General features: G+C 24.9%; 1 protein-coding gene across 2 annotated transcripts in view; it reads left to right on the forward strand.

Annotated features, from left to right (window-relative positions):
- Positions 1-2,208: 2,208 nt before the first annotated feature.
- The window catches only part of LOC135930506 (transmembrane protein 87A-like), a 34,879-nt gene continuing 17,661 nt past the window's right edge, over positions 2,209-19,426 (forward strand). The window contains exons 1-8 of one of the 2 annotated variants that reach the window (XM_065467310.1): positions 2,209-2,336; positions 2,384-2,444; positions 2,484-2,575; positions 2,620-2,769; positions 2,818-2,856; positions 2,912-3,157; positions 3,285-3,381; positions 6,252-6,365. In XM_065467310.1, the coding sequence (XP_065323382.1) occupies positions 2,235-2,336; positions 2,384-2,444; positions 2,484-2,575; positions 2,620-2,769; positions 2,818-2,856; positions 2,912-3,157; positions 3,285-3,381; positions 6,252-6,365 (901 nt within the window). In that variant the 5' untranslated portion in view covers positions 2,209-2,234. The remainder of the gene's footprint in view (positions 2,337-2,383; positions 2,445-2,483; positions 2,576-2,619; positions 2,770-2,817; positions 2,857-2,911; positions 3,158-3,284; positions 3,382-6,251; positions 6,366-19,426) is intronic. The other variant, XM_065467311.1, reaches the window with a different exon arrangement.

Genomic DNA, 19,426 nt, shown 5'->3' on the forward strand with positions numbered 1-19,426 from the left:
TAATTGTCTTTATATAATTTCTAAAATTATAAGGATTAATATTAAAAACAGATGTAAACATGCGAAGTTCGTAGTATAATAATTTAATATGATATAAATTTTAAAAGAATCAATATTCAAATGTATACTAATATTATATTACTATACCATAATAATCCAAGATTTCGATAAAAATAAATATTCAAATTATTTAACTGTACAAATATAATCTTATTTAAATTTAAAACTTGTAAAAATAATTATTTTAATACAAAAAAATACAAGTTATTACAACAGACTGATGTAGCTAAAAAATCAATATAACATTTATTAAATTGGTAACCAATTTCGTATATTTTAAATAATGATATAATTATTTTTATTAAATTTAATATGTACTATAAATTAATTACTAGGTATACATAGGCTAAAGAAACTTGACCGATGACCGTGCAAAAGCTGGCCGAAGGCCCATCAAAAGAGAAAAAAACATTTTGTTTATTTTATTAAAAATGTTTATTTTACATTGCAAGATTTTTTATGGATGAAAATTAAATATGATTTTTAAAATAGATTTTAACATTTATAGGTAAAAGAATTTGATCGAAAATCTGTGTTATTTAAAAGCTTTAAAGTTTTTTGAAGTTTTTTTTCTAAATATGATAAAAATATATCATTTTTGAAAATTATCTAAATTAATAAAGGGTAAAACAAAATTTAATATAAGCATAAAGTAATTAATGGTCTAGATAAAATTAGAAGATGGATTATACTCGTCTAATGCCTTCTATATATTACAATCTATAGTTTAACTAATTCTGACAACATATAAATATTTTTGTGTTAAAAGTCATTTATAGACAATATCAGAATTATGATTATCAGTGGAATAAATAAAAAATATATATTTCAAAGATGGTGTTTTTACTTTTGATTTTGATGAGCAAGTTGCACTTCCTTTATAAAATATATAAGAGTTAAATAATTATTAATTTCAATTAAAAATAAGAATAAATTTATAAACAAGTTTGCCATTTACGAATTGTGAATTTGATTGCTATTAAAAAATATTAACAAATAAATATTATTTCATTCAAGTAAGTAAAAGAATGATGATGGGATTATACATGTATGGATATATTTCCACCAATTCCCTTTCAAAATGCATAAATGGAGACATGAAAATTTAATAAATACGCCCTTTTAACCAATATTATTTTTATTTCGCTACTACAACTTTTGAGAAATTTGGCTCTAAGCTGTTAAAGTTTTTAAATTTTGGTCGTATAATCTTACCAAAATCTGTTGATTCAAATAAATGTTTTTATTTAAAACAGCAAAATGACAATACGTAAATAATCTAGTCTGCATTCATAGATTAATGTATGCCATAAAATTATGAATTATTTTTAAAAATCCATTTGTCTTTATCTATAAATAAAAATCTTAAAATATTTCTACTGAATGGGTAATTTTTAACTATTTATTATTCACACATGCAACAACAAATAAAATTTCCACAACATTAAATATTAATTTTTGCAAAATAAATAAATAAATAACATTAAACATCTCTTTACAAAAAAAACTTATATATATATATGTTGTTTATTTTAATTCTTTCTATAAACAATACTAAAAAATAAAATACATTACATTACATAATTTTGTCCTTCAAAACCACGAAATGATATATAAACTTCCACCCTATATAACAAAATTAATCCTTGAAACTATATAAACAAAATTAAATTAACCCAAGACAATCGAAAATAATTTAAAAAAACAAACTTATTTATATGCAATATATTTCTGATTTATTCGCATCATTTAAAAAATATTTACATTGTTAAACATCCCGGTTTGAGTCGATTTTTAAAAACCCTGATTAATAGCCAAAATAATATTATGTAGGCATCGATTACACAAATAGACGTCCAAAACTTTCTGACACATATGAGCAAAAACCTATAGGTTTAAATGGTATTATTTTGTCTGTAATCTTAATCGAACCTATAATAAAAATCGTCCCGATTTGGGTCGTTTGACACTCATCACTAGGTACATAAGTAACACAAGTGAAAAATTATTGGCAATGCCCAAACTTTATTTTGCATTGCCATATATCTCTTAGTTATTACTATATTTTTCTTAAGGAATATATTCGGTATTTATCATTAAACCGGTAAGAGTATAGCACATTATTTTTCCTCTATATTCGACCTAATGCCTTAAAAAGAGCTATACCATATGATATGTTTTGCAATTACACGATAATATTATTATTGATTCAATCTTATATAAAATTGTGTTTAAGCTTTCTTGAACCTGGCATATGGTCATACGATATAGTCAAAGTTATGTAGATATTGATATAAAAATTCAATTTGTAATAAAATTTTAGAATGAACAGTATATAGCAATATCAAAGATATTGTATAAAGATTCTACCTTATATGCTACAGGTGTTTATTTATGAAGAATTATGGTATAATTTTTTTTAGTGCTTTGTCATAATGTTTCATTCAAAATGAAAGTAAGTTGGGTTTTAAGACTTAGCCCATGTGGTGATGAATACTCTTATATTGCTGATAAAGTTGATTGATTATATATTACCTAGTTTAATATTTTTTTTATTAGAATGATTTAATTGGTACTTATTTTATTTCTCCACAATCTAAACCACTTCAATTTTCTTATCGTACAATTGAATTTCAATTATCTAAGAATTATAATCAAGATCCTATATTACCTTTTACATTGTGTGAGAATGGATATTTTCATTTTGAAGTTAATTAAGCAAAATTTTTAAGTAATTTTATACATAATATTAAATAGGATGAATCATATATGAAACATGAAGTATTTGGGGTTGAAGTAAGTAAAAATAATTAGAATATATCACTTTCACCTCCCTTATTATTTTTAACAGGAGAATAAAAATATAGGCTCCCAAATTATTACATCTTACAAAAATGCTTTAAATAATTATAGAGTTAATTATGGTCAAACTAAAATTGTAGATGATCCTATATCTTTTAATAGATATAATACAACTTCTCATACTCCTGTTGATTACAATAGCAAAAATATTGATATTAAGAATGACCAAGATGTTGAGGCTATAGATATTTTACCAAAAGCAAGTACCAAAAAAATTTCTATTCTTGTTCAAGAGGTTAGAAATTTGATTATTTTATATAAATGATTTAAACAATATTATAAATATGCTTAATCATGGTATTAATATATGTGAATAGATTGGTAATAATTTATAAATTATTTTGCAAAAATATATTACATAGAATATTACAAAACCGATTCCTCCTTTAATTAATCCCAGAGCTAGGAGCAGACGGAAAAATAGTTCATTAATCCGCAAGAGAAGCCTTTTAAAATTTGGTTTAAATAAAATTTTATAATTAACCATTTTAAGGAGGTCAAACATCATGTCTGAAGGATGAACATGCCTTTATCTATTCAAATTATGGCATCATGCACATGAGCCCTTATTAAAAATAAAGAATGCCCATCATTTTTCAAATAAAGAAATAGTTAAAAATAACTCAACAGAAAGGTGCAATGGAATAAAACCATAGTTAAGGTTAAGCAAATTTATGAAAAATATTCTAATATATATAAATACTTTCAAAATAAAATAACTGAATATAAATACAAATACCTTTAAAATAAAATAACGAATAAATACAAATATGTTTAAAATATGTATTTTAAATATTAATACTAAAAGATTTTTAAAATTGCATTTAATTTCAAATATTTTGACAATACATTTTGCAATTCTAATTTTATACTACCACTCAATTTTTTTTATTATTACTTAAAGGATACATATTAGGGATGTGCTGATATTAAATATAGGAGCAGGACCTATCTTTGTTTATAGATATAGTAGCTAAAAATTTGATATTATTAACAAGAAAGTGATTTTAACATGTCTAACAAGTCTCAACCACTCTATAGAGATGATTTTTAAAATGGCTAACTGAAGATCTTAGCCAAAAATAAATTACCTAAATTTTGTGATTACAAAAAGTCCTGGACATATATTTTGAGTTTTAGATATTTTACTTATTTAATCTAAAATCTTGATTTAGCCCTAAATATCGGCCAAATTGAACCGTTTAACAACATTACATTCACTTATAAACATTGCAAATATTTTAAAATTATTAATTTTTGAAGAATAAAAAAAACAAAATGCATTTGATCATTCATAAAAGTTAGTTTGTTTTTTTGAATAATGAGTATTAATTTTTTTTTATGGCATTGGTTTAAATATCGATTGCAAATAAAAACCAATACAAATATCAGATCGGTTTTTAGTAAAATTGGATTGGTGAAAAATTTACAAATCAGTACAGCCCTAATATTTATTATTAACCATTTTCAAAAATTTTGATAATTATGTAAATAATATAAACATATCGAAAATTTTCCAGTTATTATATTTTATTTGCAATAATACAACATTATAATATAAATACTATATTTATCGCAGCGACATATTACATAAATTATATTATAATTGCAGCTATCACTAATAGTTTTCTAGAATATTATGAAACTTAAATATGAGAATTGTTATTGCACATAATGAATTATATTGCAGATACAGAACCATTATTATAGCATTTTTCTTTTTCTTCTCCTTTTTATGGCGATTTTCAGGTTTACCCAGGTAAGTCAGTTTTCCTTCTGATTTCTTTTTTCCATTTTTGACGGTCCTGAGCATCAATATTTGTAAGAATCATGCTTCTGATATCCGCCGATTATAGCAAATAGTATTTAATAAAATAAAATAAAATATAGCAAACATAAAACAGAAATTCTAATAAATCACATTTGAAATGAAAAAATGGATGTGTTCCTTAATACAATATGTATGAATAAAATATCATTTAATTTATACCTATTTATTAAATTTGTAAAACTTAATAACCTTTCTACCAGAGTTGAAGCAAAATCATATAAACTATATATCTTTATGCTCATATTTGGAATAATTTAATTTTTCTAACTCTACATTGTTAGAAGCATTATTTACATTTTATAGAATTTTCAAAACTAATATAATCTTCTTCCTCAACATAAGATCTAAAAATGATAAAATATTTTTTCCTCACTACATGCTACCCATCTATAAACTTTTTATCTAAAATTGTTAAATGACTTGTAATGAATGTGAAAGTTGTTAAATGACATGGATAGGAATTTTACAGATTGTCTGCTAAATATATCTTATAAACATAATAGCGTTAACAAAAACTCATTGGAACTGGAATCTATATCTTCTTCAACTTGCTTAAATACTCATTTTAAAAATAAAAGGGAATAAAACTGATTAGATGATATTTTCGATAACTCGGATCACCGCAAATTTAATATTTAAATTAATAAATTGAGGATTTACATTTAAAATTAAATTCAATTTATATTAAAAAATTATTAAATATATTTGTATTCATCTAAAATCGTAATAAATACCAGAGACCTTTATATTTTTTAGTATTTAAAATACAAATACTAAATACTTTCGAAAATATTCAAATAATACAAATGCAACTGCCCAACCCTGGTGCCCATAAATTTTTGAAAAACTTCAAAATAGTAAAACTAGGTGTGTTCTTCTCTTACCATATTTAGACTCACGAAATTCACAATAACTTATTAACTGTATTGGTGTATCAAATTATGAATGAATATATTAATTTATTTAATATATTGGATAAAACAACTAATAACAATTTTCTTTACAAAATTGCCAGATATTTGCAACTAATGTGAAAATAAAGTAATTTCGAGAACTAGGAGTTATTTTTTTAAATGTAATGTTATTAGTTAAATGTTGTGATGATATTGAATTCTTAAAAAAATTACCTATCATTAGAATTTAAATAATATATGCTTTAACCATACACTAATTATATGATCATTCGTTTTAATTGTTCATTAACAGTTTAATGAAAAATAAGGATGAGACGGACAGGTATGCATCCCATCTATGATTGAGCATCTTTGGACGCGTCGCGTGTCTCGCCCATGTAATCGTCCTTGAGTATGATAGGATGGATGTTTGACCTTCTCTAATAGCAATTATTTAGAATCATTTAAAAATATATCACAACGATTTTTTTTTAAAAACATGTAAGAATAAATTTTATAACACTTGCAAACGTTCTTTGAAAAGAAAAATTGAGCATAGAGAATTTTTTTTGTTTTAATCTTGTCTTCGCTTTAAATAACTTTAGAAAATCCCGAAGGTGTTATATCAAAAACATGGAAGACGGGCAATTACTTGCTGATACTAAAATTCGAGGTTGAACCGGATGATGAAAATGTTAAAATTTCTAAATACGCTACGGGTATTTTAATTTAATTTTTACGTCACCGATAAATATTGCAAATTATAAGATGATTGAAACACGAGATTACAACGTCAAAAGCAGGGATTACTTTATAACCCAAACTAATATTATATGTGTTAAGTTACGGAATAATATTTTCTAACACCCAGATCATTAAATCAGCATCATGTGTTAATTAATTAACTTTTCCGAAAATTTGAGGTTTTTTTGCTGATCCCATTAATCCATAAGGCCTAAGTTCAAGGCCTTCTATACCTTTATTTCCTTATCCAACATGTCACTTTGCACTTGATCTTTCTAACATAAGCTAGGTCCTTCTTCCATGTCTTCTGAGTTCAAATTTGCTGGCGTCTTTTCCTAAACTTTGGGCCTATATCTCAATCGATCCCTGTTTTATCTGTCAATGGCTAATTTGGTATGAAATATTACGAGTCGTCCTTAGAGAACTGCACGGGCTGTCCGTAGCCCGACCCGACCCGAAAATAAATAATAATATTAATATCTTAAATAGTCAGTATAATTTATAATATTAATTATAAAATCATATTATTTAATATTTATCACATTTTAGGATTAATATGTCAATCATATTAACATGTCATGTCATTATTAATTATTATTTTATAAACCTAACAACCACCAAACTATTTTATCACTAAATTGTGTGTTTCTCGTGAATTACAAGATAAGACATATTTTATGTACTAAAGATAAGTTTTATTCATTATTTATTATTTATCTAGCCTATACATTGTCTTTTTTAATATTTGTTTTAAAAAATTTCCATATAAAATTTAAGATTGGGATTTGATTCAGGGGAACTTATTTCTATAATTTAAATTTCACTACCATAAATGTTAATCATCCTAGAAATTAAAAAATATTATATAAAATTGGTAATGATATTCTAAGTTACATTTATATATAAAATATAATCTTTACTTATTTCGTTTTGGTATTATTATTTTTTTATCTATCTACCTTAATATGAGTTGTAAATTTTCCAGCTAATTTTAGTTGTCAATATTTTAAAATATGGCAGAAAAAAATTAGGAAATTAATACAAGATTCTCAAAGAAAATAAGATGTATACTGTGACATGTAAAATTTAAAAGATGAATATTAAAAAGAATCTGTATCAGATTCTTTTCAAAATTAAGGATCTTAGATACAGATATAGTAGTAGTGCCCAACTCTGTTTATTTCAATCTAATTGATTAAAGTCATTTTAAATATTTTTTTTAGATTTTAGACACAGCCATATTAAAAAAATTATCTCAATGGATGCAAAATTAAAAAGAACTGGTGAAAAGATTAAGACAAAAGAGTATAAAGTAAGGGAGAATCTTAATGGAAAATCCGATGTATGGAAGAAATTTTCATTTATATATGATGAAAATAAAGAAAAGCTTAATTATGTCATTTGTATTAAATGCAAATTTATTTATGTATATAATTCAATAACAACAGGTTAGATATTTATACATAAAATATGATCTTATTAAATTATTTTAGGCACAAATCAACTTAAAAGACATAAATATGTATATAAAAATACAAGTACAACAGCAGAGAGTAAAAAGACACAATTAACAATTGATAGTCTTTTTGGTACTGATCCGAAAAAACTCAAAAATTGTACAAAATTGAAAAAAGAGTGCACAAAGGTGCTTACTATGTTTTGTGGACGTGATTTGAGACCATTTGATACAATTCACGGGGAAGGCTTTGTTGATTGTTGCCAATATTTTGCCAAAATTGGTTCAATATATGGAAATATTGATGTTTTAAACATCATTCCAAATCCTACGACAATTTCTAGAAATTTAGTAGATACTGCTGATGGTATCCGCAATAAATTATTTCCTATATTAAACTCATATATAAAAAAGGGTCGATGTGCTGGTAACAAATTTATGAAAATATGGTTAAATTATTAATAATTTTTTATAGCCCCCACAGACCTTTGGACTGATGATTATAAAAAAATATCATATGTAACTAACAATTCATTTTATAAATGATTTCTGGAAACTAAATAAAATTGTATTGTTTACATGCAAATTTGAAGATGAAAAAAAGACAGGGGAAAATATCAAAAAGGAAATTATTAGAAATTTCACCTTGTTAGGTATTGATTTCATTAAAAATATTTATAAAAATCCATGTATTCTTTGTATCAGGATACAGCAGGGCCTATTTATCGGAAATTCCAATTATTACCGACCAAGGAGCTAATATGATTAAAGCTTTTGAAAATCATAAGCGTTTAAATTGTGCTTCTCCATCTATTAAATACAGTATTGAGAAATACTTTTGATAACAAAAATATTGAATCTTGTTCGGAGATAAATCAATGTTTTAATGACTGTAAAAGTTTAGTAACGTATATGAAACAGAGTGGGTAAATTAACTTTTTATTAAAATATATCATTACATTTTAGATTAGTTAATCGCCTCGATAAAACTCTCCACATGTGTGTTGAGACTAGGTGGAATAGTAGGTTGAATATGATTGAATCGATCTTTAATCAATTTAATGACATATTGGAAATCCTCAATTCAGGAGGAGAGTCGATTAGACTTGAAAATATTGATTTTGAAATGATGAGGGATCTGATCAAGTTTCTGACGCCCTTTAAAAAATGGCGAGTGATGAACTTGAGAGTGATTTAAAACCTACTATTCACAAAGTTATTTTATGTTATCATAAAATATTGAGTTTTTTAGCTAATCCTAGCTTAAGCTATCAGCTAAACCAGCTTTCATTAAGATGCCGGGAAATATTAATGGATAAATTTAATTCCACCAAATTTCGACGTTTTTTTGCCCAAAATTTCGGGATATGAAAATGTTATCCCGGGAACATTATAAAGATTTGTGTCAACATATCAACACGTTGATTAATGCAGAGAAAATCAACAGAGATGGGATTGAGCAAAAGTCTTTAAACAACTCACCACACCATCTAACTCGTGCTCAACCGATAGAGTAGTAAATAAAGGTTTATTAAATTAATAATAAAATTATTTATTAAAAAATAATAAAGTAAATATATATCTTAATTAGTGTTGTTAATTAGTCGAGTTCTTTCGACTACGACTAATAGTCGTAGTCATGGAAATCGACTAAAAACTTTAGCGACTAAATTAGTCTATTAGTCGACTAATTTGGTCGACTAATTTAGTCGACTAAAACGACTAATTAGTCGACTAAAACGACTAATATAGTCGACTAAAACGACTAACATAGTCGACTAAAACGACTAATATAGTCGACTAAAACGACTAACATAGTCGACTAAAACGACTAATATAGTCGACTAAAACGACTAACATAGTCGACTAAAACGACTAATATAGTCGACTAAAACAACTAATTTAGTCGACTAAAACGACTAATTTAGTCGACTAAGTTGATTTTTTAGTTAGCAGCATATATAGGTAAAGGTAAAAATATATATCGTAAACATATTAAGTTAAAATTTCAGTGAAGATGTACCATACAAAAGTGACAATTGTCATAATCGTTATTTTTGAACTTTTTTGAATTTTTTCAAAGCATATAGGTAAAAATATATATTGTAAAGATGTTAAAATAAAATTTTAGTGAAGATGTACCATAGAAAAGTGACAATTGTCATAATCGTTATTTGTGAACTTTTTTAAAACAAATAGGTAAAAATATATATTGTGAAGATGTTAAAATAAAATTTCAGTGAAGATGTACCATAGAAAGGTGACAATTGTCATAATCGTTATTTTTGAACTTTTTTGAATTTTTTCAAAGTAAATAGGTAAAAATATATATTGTAAAGATGTTGAAATATAATTTCAGTGAAGATGTATCATAGAAAAGTGACAATTGTCATAATCGTTATTTGTGAACTTTTTTGAATATTTTTAAAACAAATAGGTAAAAATATATATTTTAAAGATGTTAAAATAAAATTTCAGTGAAGATGTACCATAGAAAGGTGACAATTGTCATAATCGTTATTTTTGAACTTTTTCAAAGTAAATAGGTAAAAATATATATTGTAAAGGTGTAAAAATGAAATTTCAGTGAAGATGTACCATAGAAAAGTGACAATTGTCATAATCGTTATTTGTGAACTTTTTTGAATTTTTTTAAAACAAATAGGTAAAAATATATATTGTAAAGATGTTGAAATATAATTTCAGTGAAGATGTATCATAGAAAAGTGACAATTGTCATAATCGTTATTTGTGAACTTTTTTGAATTTTTTTAAAACAAATAGGTAAAAATATATATTGTAAAGATGTAAAAATGAAACATAAATGAATATGTACCATAGGAATGATAATTTTCATAATCGTTATATAAAATATTTATCGAATTTTTAAAAGTGCTAACGGATCTTTGAAAAATTTAACACAAGGAAGGCTAACAAACTTTTAACGTTTATTTTTCATTTAAAATTCATTAGATAAACATTAAAAAATATATGCTTATAAAAAAAATTTTAAATACCAGATTATCGATAACTGTTTCGGATGTTATCGTCGTAAAAATTAATGAGTTAATAAAAATACTTGTAGGATTTGATTGCAATTATCGGGTCGAAGCATTTCGTCCTATGATTGATAAAATTATAAACATCAGAACTGTTTTTTTCGGCGAAAAGAGAACTTATTTTGGATGTGTAATATTTACTTCCTACATTTTGATGAAAAAAAATAGTAAAGGTATTTCTGAAAAGGCCTTGGAAAAACTTACACAATTGGCAATATCATCATTTAAATCGGAAATTTTTTTATGCTTACTAAATTATGAAATTTTTAGTAAGGGTGAAACTAAATAATTTATTTTTTATTAGATGCGTAAAAAATTTGAAGAATGGGCATGTTTAAATTTATATGGGGGGCGAGCGTGGTTTAAATTTTTTTATATGGGCAGGGCAAGACGAAAAGTTTAAAAATTATTTAAATTTTTATTTCACATTTTTTTACCCATGATTAAATATCGCTTCAATAACTAAATATTCTGCATTCTTTATGATAAAAAAAATTCAAAGGAACACGCATTTAATTTAATTCAATTTATTAATAAATAAACGTACACATAATATAAAAATATTTTTATTAAAATACACGGAAATATATAGATTTAAAAAATGTTAATATAATATCATTATAAAAGTTCTATGTCCCAGCAATCAATAGATAAACATTGCTTCAAAGTGATGGATGAAAGGCGGTTACGTTTTTTAGTCATGCATTCCACCGCTTTGCTAAAGATTCTTTCGCTGGCAACACTCGTAGTTTGCTGAGCCAAAAAGTCTCTGGCCATTAAAGACAAAGTTGGATATATTGAGCTGTTTTTTTGCCACCAATCGAGTACATTGGTTGTCGGACTAGCTACTTCCTCTTTTAAATATGTATCTATTTCATCTGTGGCATGTTGTGGAATTTCATAATTAGCCCTAAATAATAAAGACAATATATATATAACTATGTAATCATATTTACCTTCTTAGTTTATTATGTATACGCACAGAATAAGGCATGGCTTCCATATCGGGCTCATTGTAATCGTACGCTGACGATCCTGACATTGTACTTTTATATTTAATATATAACGTTTCGAAATTTTTAAAATAATCAGGATTATTTATAAATTTAGGCAAAAATTTTTTCTTTGTCTTTGGGTCTAACAAACACGATATATAATTTGAAAGAGTATTTATGTGTTTCATATATATCTTTGATTTTTTTAACATAACAGCAGCAGCATTTTTTAATGTTTCGTTTTCATGATTTTCACTAACATCTTCTAGTGTTTTGACAATTTCATCTATAAATAAAACTGCCGAACCAATTGTAGAATTTGTATCTGAGGATATTTCTTGGGTAATATTGAAGAATGGTTTCAAAAATATTTCAATATCTTTTAAAAATTTGGCCTCTTCATTATTTATAATAATTTGATTATCAGGAAGGCTGCCTTTCTTGCCTAAATCATTTACCACATCAATATTCTTTAAATATAAAATTAAATTTAAAAATGGTGTTTGTTATTACTTTGTTAATTATGGAAATCATTAAGAATTTGGAATTCCATCTTGTGACGACATCAAGTGGTATACGAGTCCCACCTGATAATTCCATATATTCCTTCATAAATTTGGGGGAATTATGCAACTTTTTAACGAATTTATTTATTTTTTCCAATTTTTCATTCATGATATTCATTCCTGAGCTCACTATTATATTTAATATATGAGCCAGGCATCTAATGCTATATAGAGAATAACCGTATTTATCTATATAAAATTTTGTCATTATAGACACAGATGAGAGGAAATTTTTTGCATTATCGATAGTAATGGACATTACTTTTTCTTGTATGCCAAAAGATTGGAGAGAGGATAAAAGATTATTTGATATTTCCTCACCCGTATGTGGATGAGGTAAATCTATTAGATCAAGTAGGAAATTGACAAATTTCCAATTTTTGTCAATATAATGTATTGTTATAGAACAATAAGATATTGAGTTTATTCCGGTCCATATGTCCGTTGTAAGGCAGATTTTACTATTGACCTGTTTAAGGTCTTTAATAATTTTATTTTTAGATTTTTTATATAAATCTTTAACATAGCAGGCAGCCGTCTGCCTGCACCATATTCTCTCATTTTTAAATATAAAAGAGAAAATATCTCTGAAATATGGAGATTCTATTTTATTAAATGAGATGTTACATTTTATAATATATCTCATAATTAATTTATTCAATTGTGTATTTTCGTGAGATACTAAATTTCTTATCCCCACTAATGAATGTCTTTTTTTGTTTTTGTTTTCCATTTTTAAATGCGAATGTGATTTAGAAATGTGCCTCTTTAAATTTGCTAAAAATATATTATAATCGTATATTAAATTTTAATAATACATACTTGAGGCTGTATTTAAACTGTAATGTGTATTGCAGTATATACACTTTCGGCGAGATTTTTTCGGAGTCATCTTGAATACATTGGAAATATTTAACTTACTAGATGTAGATATATCTGAAATTTGTGATAAGTCACATATAATAGCATCTTGGCTAGTCAAAGGCTCTATCTATATATTATTTATATACATAAACATATTTTATCATTTGTGATTTATTGTTATTATAAAAAAAAGGTTATATTATATTATATATTTTTAAAATTTTATACTATCGAAATATATTACATCTGAATCTGTGTCAAACCCACGAATATTGATTCCTTCATTGTTTATGATTTCATAACTATTTTCTACTGCATTGTGAATACTATCGGCCTTTTGATTCTATAAAATATTGTGTATAGTTAATGTTGTTAATGTACTTATTGAGTTAATTTTTGGGCGAAAAATCGACCCAAAATGACTCCCCAAAATGACTCTGGTAGGAATTGCTGCATACTTATAATGGATCGAGATCGATAGAATTAAAGATTCAAGTAAGAATTGAATAAATAGATTAGAAAAATGAGTATAACCATGGTCAACAATTTATTTCAAATGAATTTATTAAATGGTGTAAAAACAAAAACGTAAAACATTTAAAAAATACACAGTATCATCCAAGGAAATTTTAAGTATTTTTATATCAATGAACTCAGAATTAAAATCACAATCCAAAAAATCTAAGCATTTTTGGATAGAGAATTTAATTCTTAGTTCAATGATATAAAAATAATTAAAATTACGTTTAAAATGTTAGCCTTTTCCCTTTGAAAAAATATTTTTTTTAAAAAATTTACCATTTAATTTATATTTGTTAATTACTACGTAATCCAGTGCTTACAGTATCTTTATACTTACTATCAATTTAGTTTTGAAAAAAAACTTAAAAATTCCAATTTTTAAAAATTGTATTCAACGAAATATAATTTAATCAAAAATTTAATTTCTAAATTAACCCTTTAAAGCTCGACTTTTTAAAATAAAACTAAAAAAAATTTTTTATAAAAAATCTTCATTAATATATACTAAGGATGTAAAATTTTATTTCTACTTTTTTTTTCATAGTTTACAGGTAAAAAAAAAATCACGATACAATTTGACATCATTGAGCGAATTGCATGTATAAAAAAATATATATGTATTTATTATGAAAAGTTTTGAAACAATTTATATTCTGGTTAGAATATAAATAAATTTCACATTTTTCACACTTAGTCCTTGAATATACGCTAACACATAGTTTACACCTTTTTCGAGTTTTGGACGCTTCTGGCCAATGTCCTATATTATCATCTAACTTATGATATTACCTGAAATAACCTAGAACCTTTTTATAATTTAGGAGTTTCATTTAAAGGTCTCCCTATTTTTCTTTTACTAATTTTACCTGCCATTAATAAAGCAGTAACTGTATAAATATTAGCACCTTCATGAATATTATCAAGTTCTATGTGGAGTGCATTTGTGGGCGAATCTATATCTATATTATCAATAAGTAAAATTATCCTAACCATCATCAATATCTGTTAACGAAATATTACTTTCAATTTTAATTATTTTTATAAGACTCTATAAAAATATAAATTCAATGTTAATAAAATAACTTATTAAATTCTCAATGATTTAATTTGGGATCATAATTTAAAAAATATATTTAATTGTTTATATTTTTAATAATAATTTTAAAAATAAATAACTTAAACTATTTTTATTCTTATAATTTGTTAACGCCTAGCTGGCACCTAAAGGGAATGAGGGGAATAATTTTATTTTTTGGCATATAAAATTCATTGTTTTGTTTTTTTTTAAATTATATTTTTTACCAAAACGGGGGGGGGGGGGGAGGGGGTATTTTTATTTTAATTTAAGTAAAATTCATTGTTTTTTTTTTAAAATTATATTTCTTACCAAAACGTGGGGGGGGGGGGGAGGGAGAGGGGGTATTTTTATTTTAATTTAAGAAAAAATTTACGGCAAGTCGGTCAATTAATCAGTCACTTAACCAAAGGAGTATTTGACCTAGTCAAATACGGTCAAATTGATCACAATTTTTGCTTATTTTTTGGGTCAACAATATCAAGAGGGGAATCTCACTAGTAGTGAATTTAATGAAGTATGTGATATAATTCTAGAATTAGCTATTTTACAAGATAGTGATGACCAAAATATTTTAAGTGATATAATTAATTTCAAAAGCAAAAACAGCATGTTTAATATAGCGAATTAGGAAAATAATAATTTCCAAAAACAATCAATTCCGACCTCAAGTTAATAGATTAAACTTTGCCCACCACATTAAGAAATTAATAATTCCTAGTTCTACTTCTTATTTTGAAGGAAATAGGTCGATTTGGGTTAATATTTTTATAAAAATAAAAATCGATTGAAGATCTAAGACATCAGGAAAATTGATTAAAAAATATTAAAGAAAATAATAATATTGAATATGAATCAAAACAAGAATCTGTTACGGATAGCTAAATGTTAGTTATTTAATGACAATGAATTTAAAAAATTAATAATATAGATATTAACTTAAAAAACATATATTTGAATTTGACCATATTTTACCGGTCAAATATCTGTCAATTGACCGAAATTTATTTGACCGGTCAAATGCACAATCCTGATTTAAGCCGCTAAAAAAAATATTTTGCAAATTATAGGTGCTGAACTAGGAGGGAAAAGGGAGGTTTCGAAGAAACATTTTTAGGATTTCGAATTGGATTTTTTGTTTAAGAGATAAGAACTCGTTTTTGACCCCTGTCCTTAATGCAATTCTTCTACCCAATTAATTTAAGAACTTTAGGGAATGGGGACCGGGGTTTCCCAGAACGCTAAAAATTAGGGGAATAAATATAAAAGAATTAGGGAGGAATCTATATTTATTATTATCGAGTTCTTGGAGTTCCAGGGGTTCGGTATTTCCGTTAGCCGGAAAGGAGGTAACACGCGAGACATCCCAGACAAGTCTTTTGCCGCCGTGATCCCGCTTGGTTAAAGAAACAAGACGAGCGCCAAAAAGAATTAGACGAATACAAAGAGGAACTTCTCATAAGAGGATATTATTGCAATGTTTAGTTAATCATTTCATCAAATGGTCAATAAAACCATTATCATAGCACTGATAAATCAGCAAAAAAACCGGGTCTAAAACCATCCAACCCACCTGTTTTCCCTTTTTTAAAGGACTTAAGGCACTTAAGTACTTCATCACAGGTATGATTGGTTTGGGAATACTTAGAAATCTTAATCTCTAATTCATATTTTTTTATGTCCAAAATGTTTATTAAATTTGCAAAAATTAAGTTTCGATTTTTATATATTATTTATTAGCTTTAATTTATAAGTAATATCATATTTTGAACAATAAAATCATTCAATACATATCATTATTAATAAATAAAAATGCATTTCAATATTTTATCGCCTAAAAAACCAATGGTTTAGGAAGCCTCTTGAAGTGGTTTGCCTCACCCTGCTATCGGGACTTGTTGAACAAAATTATCACTTTTACAAAAATTAAAATTTAAAAAAATAATTATAATCTTAAGATTTTTATAAGGCACCTTTATAGAATATAGATTTAGGTATCTAATCATAGGAGCTGCCAATTTTTTAAAAATTGGTTCGAATAACCCCAGTCTCTCCTATATAGATAAGAGTTTAAAATAAAGGGACCAATTGTTTTGACTATAATTTTTACCTATTTGTTTTAAAAAAATTCAAAAAAGTTCACAAATAACGATTATGACAATTGTCACTTTTCTATGGTACATCTTCACTGAAATTTTATTTTAACATCTTTACAATATATATTTTTACCTATTTACTTTAAAAAAATTCAAAAAAGTTCACAAATAACGATTATGACAATTGTCACTTTTCTATGGTACATCTTCACTGAAATTTTATTTTTACATCTTTACAATATATATTTTTACCTATTTGCTTTTAAAAAATTCAAAAAAGTTAAAAAATAATGATTATGACAATTGTCACTTTTCTCTGGTACATCTTCACTGAAATTTTATTTTAACATCTTTACAATATATATTTATACCTATTTGTTTTAAAAAAAATCAAAAAAGTTCAAAAATAACGATTATGACAATTGTCACTTTTCTATGGTACATCTTCACTGAAATTTTATTTTAACATCTTTACAATATATATTTTTACCTATTTGCTTTTAAAAAATTCAAAAAAGTTAAAAAATAATGATTATGACAATTGTCACTTTTCTCTGGTACATCTTCACTGAAATTTTATTTTAACATCTTTACAATATATATTTATACCTATTTGTTTTAAAAAAAATCAAAAAAGTTCACAAATAACGATTATGACAATTGTCACTTTTCTATGGTACATCTTCACTGAAATTTTATTTTTACATCTTTACAATATATATTTTTACCTATTTGTTTTAAAAAAATTCAAAAAAGTTCACAAATAACGATTATGACAATTGTCACTTTTCTATGATACATCTTCACTGAAATTTTATTTTAACATCTTTACAATATATATTTTTACCTATTTGTTTTAAAAAAATTCAAAAAAGTTCACAAATAACGATTATGATAATTGTCACCTATCTACGGTACATCTTCACTGAAATTTTATTTTAACATCTTTACAATATATATTTTTACCTATTTACTTTAAAAAAATTCAAAAAAGTTCACAAATAACGATTATGACAATTGTCACTTTTCTATGGTACATCTTCACTGAAATTTTATTTTTACATCTTTACAATATATATTTTTACCTATTTGTTTTAAAAAAATTCAAAAAAGTTCACAAATAACGATTATGACAATTGTCACTTTTCTATGGTACATCTTCACTGAAATTTTATTTTAACATCTTTACAATATATATTTTTACCTATTTGTTTTAAAAAAATTCAAAAAAGTTCACAAATAACGATTATGATAATTGTCACCTATCTACGGTACATCTTCACTGAAATTTTATTTTAACATCTTTACAATATATATTTTTACCTATTTGCTTTTAAAAAATTCAAAAAAGTTAAAAAATAATGATTATGACAATTGTCACTTTTCTCTGGTACATCTTCACTGAAATTTTATTTTAACATCTTTACAATATATATTTTTACCTATTTGTTTTAAAAAAATTCAAAAAAGTTCACAAATAACGATTATGATAATTGTCACCTATCTACGGTACATCTTCACTGAAATTTTATTTTAACATCTTTACAATATATATTTTTACCTATTTGCTTTTAAAAAATTCAAAAAAGTTAAAAAATAATGATTATGACAATTGTCACTTTTCTCTGGTACATCTTCACTGAAATTTTATTTTAACATCTTTACAATATATATTTTTACCTATTTGTTTTAAAAAAATTCAAAAAAGTTCACAAATAACGATTATGATAATTGTCACCTATCTACGGTACATCTTCACTGAAATTTTATTTTAACATCCTTACAATATATATTTTTACCTATTTATTTTAAAAAAATTCAAAAAAGTTCACAAATAACGATTATGATAATTGTCACCTATCTACGGTACATCTTCACTGAAATTTTATTTTAACATCTTTACAATATATATTTTTACCTATTTGTTTTAAAAAAATTCAAAAAAGTTCACAAATAACGATTATGATAATTGTCACTCTTCTATGGTACATCTTCACTGAAATTTTATTTTAACACTTTTACAATAAATATATTTTTATCTATTTACTTTTCAAAAATAACAATTAATATTTTTCTATGATGGTACATCTTCACTGAAATTTTATTTTTACATCTTTACAACATATATTTTTACCTAAAAAATTTATCAAAAATAAGGATTATGTTATGTTTAATGACTTAATTTAGTCGACTTTATTAGTTCTTTTAGTCGACTTAATTAGTTCTTTTAGTCGACTTAATTAGTTCTTTTAGTCGACTTAATTAGTTCTTTTAGTCGACTAAATTAGTCGTTTTAGTCGACTATATTAGTCGTTTTAGTCGACTATATTAGTCGTTTTAGTCGACTAAATTAGTCGTTTTAGTCGACTATGTTAGTCGTTTTAGTCGACTATATTAGTTGTT

Source organism: Gordionus sp. m RMFG-2023, chromosome 5 (assembly GCF_954871325.1).
Source record: "Gordionus sp. m RMFG-2023 chromosome 5, tfGorSpeb1-WG-v2, whole genome shotgun sequence".
NCBI lineage: Eukaryota > Metazoa > Nematomorpha > Gordioida > Chordodea > Parachordodidae > Gordionus > Gordionus sp. m RMFG-2023.